This window comes from Lathyrus oleraceus, chromosome 4, assembly GCF_024323335.1.
Source record: "Lathyrus oleraceus cultivar Zhongwan6 chromosome 4, CAAS_Psat_ZW6_1.0, whole genome shotgun sequence".
Lineage (NCBI taxonomy): Eukaryota > Viridiplantae > Streptophyta > Magnoliopsida > Fabales > Fabaceae > Lathyrus > Lathyrus oleraceus.
In genome coordinates, this window is record NC_066582.1 from 246595822 (window position 1) to 246605010 (window position 9189).

At 38.9% G+C, this 9189-nt stretch overlaps 1 protein-coding gene across 1 annotated transcript; it reads left to right on the forward strand.

Annotated features, from left to right (window-relative positions):
* Window positions 1-4942: 4942 nt before the first annotated feature.
* On the forward strand, window positions 4943-8951 carry LOC127136900 (SWI/SNF complex subunit SWI3B). The gene is made up of 2 exons (XM_051063409.1): window positions 4943-5654; window positions 8926-8951. Exons 1-2 carry the CDS (start codon window positions 4943-4945, stop codon window positions 8949-8951), a joined length of 738 nt encoding a protein of 245 aa, XP_050919366.1.
* The last annotated feature ends 238 nt before the right edge of the window (window positions 8952-9189 follow it).

Consider the following 9189-nt stretch of genomic DNA (forward strand, 5'->3'; position numbering starts at 1 on the left):
TGCATCTTGACAAGACTTTGTTCTGCAAATGTCTTCTGTCAAAGATTCTCGCTCAGTCATCGTCAGTTGAAGCTTCAAATACATTGTATTCAGAGTTGGTGGAGAAATGGTAATTATGTTCAATGTAGCCCTTTTTCCAATATATATCACCAATTTCAAATTTGTAAAAGATCCATGGAGTCTCGCCATTTGCAGACTACCATTCTATCAAATAAATTTGAGCCTTTATCCAATTCTTTGCACTCTTATTTGTTTCTGTTTAACAAATGTTTGCATGTTTTAATTGATAAATATCATTGTTTTAAATGAATAAAGTTTTTATAAACTGTTTTTAAACAAAGTGAACATTCACAATGACTAAAGGATAAATGGAATGTCTTCAGTGCGCTCCAAAGGATAGCATGATCTCCTAAAGGGTAAGACATTTGTTCATACTTCTGGCATGTTTGTATCCTCTTCATCATCTTCCAGGTTGTCTCCCTAGCGAGCTCAGAAAGAACAAAACATCATCAGATCCCCAGAGAATCTGGAGTTTTGGCCTCGGTCTTTTAGAGATGTGTATACCTCTATATCAGGCACTAGCATTTGTGTTTTATCAATTATATGGTTGTCATCCCTTGTGTGGATTGACCTAAAATCCCTTATAAATTGATAAAATCGATATGCTATCTATTCTTGAGGAAGTTTATCTTTCCCCCAGTGAGCAGGAATTCCCAACATGAGTAGAAGTCCTCATCAGAGTAAGCATGTGTTCTATGCAAAGCTATCTTTCAGATATCTCCTCAGAAGTAGTTGCCTAGAGCAGTTGGTGAAGGGTTTGTTCCCTTTTTCACCCCTAGTATGGTGTGTTGATGAAGGATTCACTTCTCAGCCAAGACAGTTCCTCCGGAGGTACTTGTAGTATCTCCCCGACAGGTTTGCTTACAGCTCACCACCAGTAGGGTTGCTTGCAGCAGATTATCCCCAGTTTGGTCGCCTGCAGACCATCCCCAATGGAGTTTCTTGATCCTAGCTTGATATTGGTATCCCCTCTGAGTGGAAGATATTTTCCAGTATTGAGGGATTTTGAGGAAGATGTGTTATTTCCTTCCCCATCGGAGCAATTTGTTCCTTCTCCCGGTAGCAGAGATTGTCTCTTCAGCAGTTAGAAGAGAATGCTTGATTGATGTGTATCCTTTTGGTGGTTGTTCCCCACGGAGTTTCATATCATCCCTTGATAAGTTCCCTAGTAGAGCTTCTTCTATGTCGGATCTTATCCGTGTTGAGCTCCCCAATAGAGTTTCCTCTATGATGGATCTTATGTTCGTTCAGCAACAGATCTTATTGATATCTCTGCATGTTCCCCAACTGAGACTTTGCTTATCATCCAGCGGTTGATAGCTGTGACCTTTGCTTATCCCCAACAGTGGTTGGTGTCCCCTGCAGTGGTCTTAGTCTCCTGGTATTTGATGCTCCCCACCAGAATTGAATTCTTCTGTGGCCCTGGCCTTTCTCTTTTGAGATGTTATACCGGGCGTCCGTCCATTGATTCTCAGACTTGTTTGTGTTAAATATGTCTGTCTGTCAACATTAATCATACATAAACCACACATATACATGCATAATTATAGCATTCAGATATACATGTTGCATTCTTTGCGATATATCTTTGCTTGTTATTTCCTGCTGTTGGTGAAATATTCTTCCCCACGCAGATGTTTGTGTCTGATCTCTCCATATAGAGTCAGCCCTATAGGCAGAAAGTGACTATCTTTCGTTCTATATTCCCCACTGAGTTATGTCCTCGTGGATGATTTTTTGTTTTAGTTTCCTCCCCAGTTATGTATCTGGATGGAATTACTCCCCTGAGTTATATCCTCATTGGGTTGAGTCTTTTTTGATTGTGTCTTTCTAGTTTGTTCCTAGACAGACTTCTTTCTTGTTATTCCCCTGCAGTTCCCTGCGGGTTAGGTGTTCAATTGCTTAGTAACCAACAATTGTCCATCTTTTCCCCAATGGATTTTTGTGGCCTTCTACCAAGTAACCGGTAGTTGTAAGTCCTATTTCTGTGGTTTTCTACCAAGTAACTGGTAGATGTAATCACCTATTTGTTAGTTATCTTTATCCAATATTCGATATTGATATTCCTTCATTTTTTGAGTATATCACCCAGTAACCGGTGATATATCTCTCAGATGATTGCTTTTGCTAAGCAATTCATCCCCCACGAGTCATCTTTAATTTACCCTTGTTTGGTAATGATTGTTTCTCCTTTGGATTGGTCATCATTTTATACCCAGTAACCGGTATCTCGATGTCCTTTCTTTTCGGTCGATTTATCCTTTATTAACCCAGTAACTGGTTGTGGATAATCTTCCATGCGAGTATGTTATCTACATTCTGACGGTAATAGATAATATATCTCATGCGCTCTTCAGTCGAAGTCTTTTTTCTTCCCCAGTTGAGTAAGATTTGTATTTTCTTGTGGAATCGAATACCCATCATGTAAATTGAGTTTGCTTTTTCAGCCCTCCTTTCCGGATGATGAGTGTCTTGGATATGCTCCCAATTCACGCTTGGTTGGTCACCTATTATATGCCCAGTAACCTGTATCCCTAGTGTTCCTTTCTTCTGCTCCCTGTTATGACTTTTTGTCCCCTGTGGAGTCAAATTTCCCTGAGTTGAGATGTGCCTTTTGGGGTCCTCCTCGGATGTTTCGGATGATTGATATCTCTCACCCTTATATCTGTCTTAGATATTCTTTCTCCCTGAGCGTGTTGTTCTCTCATCCAGTAACCGGTGTTTTGATAGCATGTATCTCTTTGAGTTTATTACCTAGATGTTGGTAATATCTCGTTTTTCTTCCCCAGCTGAATCCTTTATTGGATTTCCCCATCCGAGTCCAGATTTTTATCCGAAGTATCCTTCGCGGATAGTTTTGCTGTATTAGCATATTCCCCAATACATGCATCTTTGCACCAGCTCGAGTCTTTCAATTGATTTATTTTTCATGGAATCCCTTTGTGTCTCCCAGCAAGTTCTCAAGTCGTGACCTGCTCACGCATTTTACCCTTATTTCTCCCTAGAGTCTCTGTCTCCCTAGTGAGTATATTACTCCTATGGATTTTCAGTTTCTCCTCATTTCTTTTCCTTTGTGTCCATATTTCCCCCACAGAGTATTAACTTTTGCATGCATACATTTGCACCATGAGGTCTCTTATGGGCCAAAATTCGTCTCTCTGTTATTATTTAAGCCCATTCTACCTCGTTGAGACAAAGATTTGAACCTTCATATCTCCGGCTAGAATGACCTTAAATAGGGGCATCTGTAAGACCCTAATTTTGACACTAAGATCCCTCATGGCATCATATCATTGCTCATTGCATTGCCTCAAGGATCATATCATGTGTGGCTCCTTAACCCTAGGGTTGGAACTTGTGTGAGTTGGTTTGAGACCACCAAGCATGCTTGTATTGTATATTATTGCATTTCTTATTTTGTTTACTAACCAAAAGCACAAAAATATGTCACTAACCTTTTTTTGTTTTGAAGCTCAAGCAATCATGAGATCCCCTGCTCCTAGGAGGCTCCTATGCTCAATGAAGTGGCTAGATGAAGATGAGAACAAGAATGACAATGGTCCACAAGGTTCCTAATCATCATATATGTCTCCCAAGTATCTCAATATGCCAATTTGATCAAGATAAACCAAAGGGCTTGAGGCTTGTTTCCCAAGGAAACCCTAATTCAACTATGCATCAACTGTGCCTTGCTAATGAAGCAACCTCAACCTATGATCAAATTAAATCAAGGGAAGTTCTTTAATTAATTATTCTATGCATATATGAGCTTATGTGAGTATCCTCAACCATTCATTCATCAAGATTTGAAGTTTGGCCTTGAGAAGTAGACCAGTCAAGTCATCTGACTAAACTAAAGATCACTGAGACATAACTTTTGATATGTTTGTCAAATGAAGATGACCCCAAGAGAAAAAATGTTATTAATAACCATACGAACGACTTTTATTTTCATCAAAAATCTATTTGAAACTTGTATGGTCATCATTCATTTCCAAACATTATAGGTCATTTTGATTGAAACCCTAATTTTGGGTCAACTTCCCAAGGACCTAACTTCCCTATTTTTTATGATTTTGAGGTGAGACAAATTGAATTGGAAATATTAAGATGTCTACTTTAAATGTTATGTTGGACAAAATTTCATAATTGTCACACCCCAATTTTGACCCTGAATCGCTGATCCAATGCATTCATCATAGCTATTGCATGTCTACATAGCATACCATGCATTCCATACCGCATAGTGCCTAAAATATCAGTCGAAATGATTTTTTCGGATCTACAGACAAACCGGTTGAATTAGTCAACGAATGTGCGTCAAATCAGTGATTTTTTTTTTAAAATCAAACTTCTAGGCATCAATTTTATTAATTTACGTTTCGCGTAGTTTAATCTGGTATGCTTGATTTATCTTTCAGCTAATTCTTCGGCCACTTTCTGATCAGGTCAAGCCTGTTTAACCGGTCAAAATTTATTTCAAAATTAAAAGAAACGCTGTATTTTTCCAATAAGTTTATTTCACATTGATCATTTTGGTGCATTTATTTTAATTTTTCGAGCATTTTTGCGCACATCTTTTATTCATTTTGAGTCCGTTTATTTATATATTTTTAACACATTCGCAAGAAATAAATAGGATTATTCATATTTTCATTTCAATTTTATTTTGATTATCTAATTAAAAAATATTAAATAAAAATGATTAAAATATTTATTTGTTTTATTTATTTTTATTTAACAAAAAAAACGTATATTTATTTTTGTTTATTTGATTTTTAAACTAATTGTATCAATTAAAATGATTAAAAGGGACATTTTGGTCTTTGTGTGTCAAGAGAACCCTAGAAATCCTTACTATTTAAACTAATGTCATTGGCTCATGAAAAAAAAACCACACAGTTGCCTAGTGGCAGACCTAATCATTACTCTCTCCTCATTAACATCGGCCACCCTTCATCTTCCTCACTTCATCATCTTCCTCACGAAACCCTATTCCGCCGTCAAACCTTCATCCGCCTCCGCCACTACGAAACCACCACCACCACCGCCGACGCCCAAACTGGAAGCTCCCTTACCAGAGTCCAAACCCTCTATCGACACCACCTTAATTCATATCCCATCTCACTCGAGATGGTTCTCATGGAATTCCATTCACGAATCTGAAATCAGAAACATTCCCGATTCTTCCAAAAACCTTGGGGTTTACAAATACTACAGAAACTCAATCGTCAAGTTTTTTAGATTCAATCCCAATAGAAAAATAACCTTCACCGATGTTCGCAAAACACTCGTCGGAGACGTCGGTTCAATCAGGAGAGTCTTCGATTTCCTAGAAGCTTGGGGTTTAATCAATTACCATCCTTCTTCTTCGCTCGCAAAACCTTTCAAATGGGAAGATAAAGACACCGAAACTGAATCAACTTCAAATTCCACTGATTCTCCTCCAGCTCCTATCAAAGAAACCTCTAAGAGAATCTGTAGTAACTGCAAAAATCTCTGCGCCATTGCTTGCTTTGCGTGTGATAAGAATAATATGACTCTATGTGCGAGGTGTTTTGTTCGCGGCAACTATAAAGTTGCTGTCGCATTACGTGAAAAAACCGGCGGGAAACAAGAACAACAGAGCCACCACCGTGCGTTATTTATCCCAAAAGAGGGAAAGGAAACGCTCGAAGTAAACCTAGGAAAAAGCATGGTCTCGCGACCAAAGAGAATGGGATCGGGAGTCGGTTATGCGAAGGGAAGGTATTAGCACCCCTACGCATCCGTCGTATTCGACGGGATCCACGCACAATAGGAAGGAAAATGGTTGCTAAAAACACTGCTCACACACACACACACTGGCTGAAAGAGACACAAGAAAACAAACAAGACTGACTCGGCAGGATATCGCATCCTGGGCCTACTTAGTCTATCAGGCATAGACATCAGAGTCGAAGTAGTTCGGACTGGGGAAACGACACATGCTCGCTAGGATGTCGCATCCTATGCATACGTATCTTCTTGGACGAAGAAGAATCAGAGCATTCGTAGCTCGGCTCACACACACAAACAAACACAGGCAAAGGCAAACATGGAGCCTGAATGCCAATTACTGGACTTACATCAGCATCCGAACCAAACAAAACCACACTGGAACCCGAATGCCACTCGATGGACTTACATCAGCTTCCAAGCACACAACAACGCACACAGAGGGGTTGAAGACGAAAAGGTTGAAAAAGAAAAAAAGGGCGCCCGGAGAGATCAGCTCAATCTCCTGCCTACGTACCTCATCTGGTATTAGGATCAGGGCGACGTAGTTCCCCTACGGAGGGATACAGGACTAGCCTAACCAGATAACAGAGGGAGACACAACTAGGGAGACTACGACTCGAGCCTAGATGTTATCATGCAATATCATCCCTAAGTTAAGGTTTCTAGCTAACTTGCACTGGAAGCAAGCCTATCCTAAACATGACTTGCACAGGAAGCAAGCCACACCTAACTTGCACAGGAAGCAAGCTAAAGCAAACACACAAACACAAGTAGCACACACTATATGCAAGCAATAGGCTCGATCAAGGTTAGGTTTTAGTCGAGGGGTCATATCAACCTCAACAAACAAACCACTGTAACAGGGTAGTGTTAACTCTTAACCCTAACATTGAGAGTTAGGGTGAAGCTGATGAAAGGTGAGTGAAGATGAGACTTCACAGCTCTTATCCCTGGCCTGGGAGAGCTTAAGACAAGAATGTGTGGGTTCAGAAAGGAGGAACCCTTCTACACATATGACACTGACTCAACTGTACAACTGTACAAGATCTTGGGTTGGTATCTGCAATGCATCAACACAGTGGTGTGAGCAAAGCAGATGACACACAGAATAGCAGGGGATGGATTGCACATCCCTTGGGTTCTGCCAATTGCCTCTTCACTTAGGAGGTCTTTGAATATGTACAAGGACAAAAGTAAACAGTCACAAACATTGCCTCTTAAGGAGGACTTCAGACAGGTGCCTGGCCAAGTAACAGGCCAGGTCTTCCAGACTACATGAAGTAAGGAAATTATACCTCAATGTAAATTGCTTATCAAGCAAAGCAAAGCAAAGTTCACAAGGAACTAAAAGCAACTAAAGTACCTGAAATCAGTCAAGCACAGTTAGTATACCAGACACAAAGTTAAAACAAACAGCATAAGCCAACAGGCAAAACAGTCAAGCATATGTGCAAAGCAACAAGCTCACAACAAGTGAGCTAAGCAACCTACAAAACAAACAAGTTAGTTCATGATAAACAATCAAACTCATTCAACTTGTATTGATCTCTTTGAAGCATTTGTGGCTTAACCTGAAAAACCAAGCTTAAACATGAGCAACAAGACCACTAGGACAGCCTAGGGTCAAAAGGAGATAAAAAATTCAAAACAGCAAGTGACAAGTGTCCAAAGTCAAGACAAATCAATCAAGAAGCAAACCCAAGTGGTCTCACATTCACATCATTCATCATTATCATTTCACAAGCAAATTAGGTCAAAGCATGGCATATAGAACCTCAAAGAAGTCAACAGAATGACTCAACTCAAATCCAATCACAAACATTTCAAAAATTCCTCAAATAAATCATTATCAAACATCATCCACAACATGATAGGCATACCAAATTTCAGCTCATTTGGATCCAAGGAAGTAGGGAAATTAAATTCAGAAAGGCAAGGCAAGTTCAAGCATACTCATACAAAGCATCAAAACATGCACCAACTTCAATTAATCATAAAACAGAACCAACACATGATAAACGAATGGGACTAAAGCCATGATGTACTTCAAGATGTTCACAATGCACATGTCAAATTTCAAGTCCATCCAATTAAGCATGAGAATTTCACAAATCATATGGCATCATGTGTCACAAAAGTCAACAATTTGGTCAAACAGGGGAGAAATTATCAATCAAATAGGAAATGCTTCCAAAAATTCCATAAAAATTTACACACATTCTAAACATGCACAAGTATGTTCATACAAAAAATCAGACCATTTTGAGTTCATTAGGAAAGGTAATTAAAATCATGAAGTTGGACATGCATGGTGTGACACAAATTGTCACACCCCTATTCAAAAAATCATAACTCACCAACCAGAAATGATAAAATTACAAACTCTACACCAAAATCACCATGAACATGTCTAGTTTAAGCACAAAAAATTTGGGAAACATTGGATAAAGTATCACCATTTCACAAGCAATTTGGTAAGACATGCACAAAATGGACACATATGAACAAAATCTAGCACATTTAAAAATTCACACGTTCAAAAAATCTGGAAAAAACATCATAAAAAACTAGATGTCATGAGGAGCATTCCACAAAAAATCCCATGAAAAATGGATCAAAAATGAGTGACTTATGATTTTTCTAAGTTGGTGATCAAAATGAAATAAATATTTGAAAAAAGAAATGAATTAAACTAATTAAATAAACCGGCCATGGCATTATGGTAATTACAACGTTCATTTAGTGGAACGCTGCGTTCCAGTTAGCAGCGTGGCAGCCAGCGATTGGCTTCATGGCCCACAAACGGGAAAATCATGCAGAATAACATTTCCACGGATCAAACACAACTTCTGGGCTTGGGATTTAGGGTTTAAAGCTACAGTCATCCACGAAAATCCCAGCAAGAACTTTTTGCGACCAAAATCGAAAAACAACATATCAATGAACTCATCTTGCAATGTACATCAATAATCCAACAATCATTAACACTAACTTGAACTATCAAGAGAGAAATAAGCAAAAACATATTTGGATATCAAGCTTTAAATCCATGTTTCTCTCTCAATATTCAATGGTTTTCCACGATTTAAAGCTCATTGTGTTCAGCATTGCAAGACCTTCATAAAGCATAGCATGATTTCATCAAAGGTTAGGTTCGAATTTCACCTGATCTTGAAGAACAGTTATGGTTTGGTGGTTGTTTGGCCGTGCAAAGTAGAAACAGATGCTTAGTGACGTTTGTGTTGGTGAATGGAAGGAGAAATTGAAGCTCAGCTAGCACGATTCAGCTCCAACACATAGCTGCCATGGATGAATCTTTAATGTAACAGTGTTGATTCTTGCACTACAACTATGAAATAATCCTTGTAA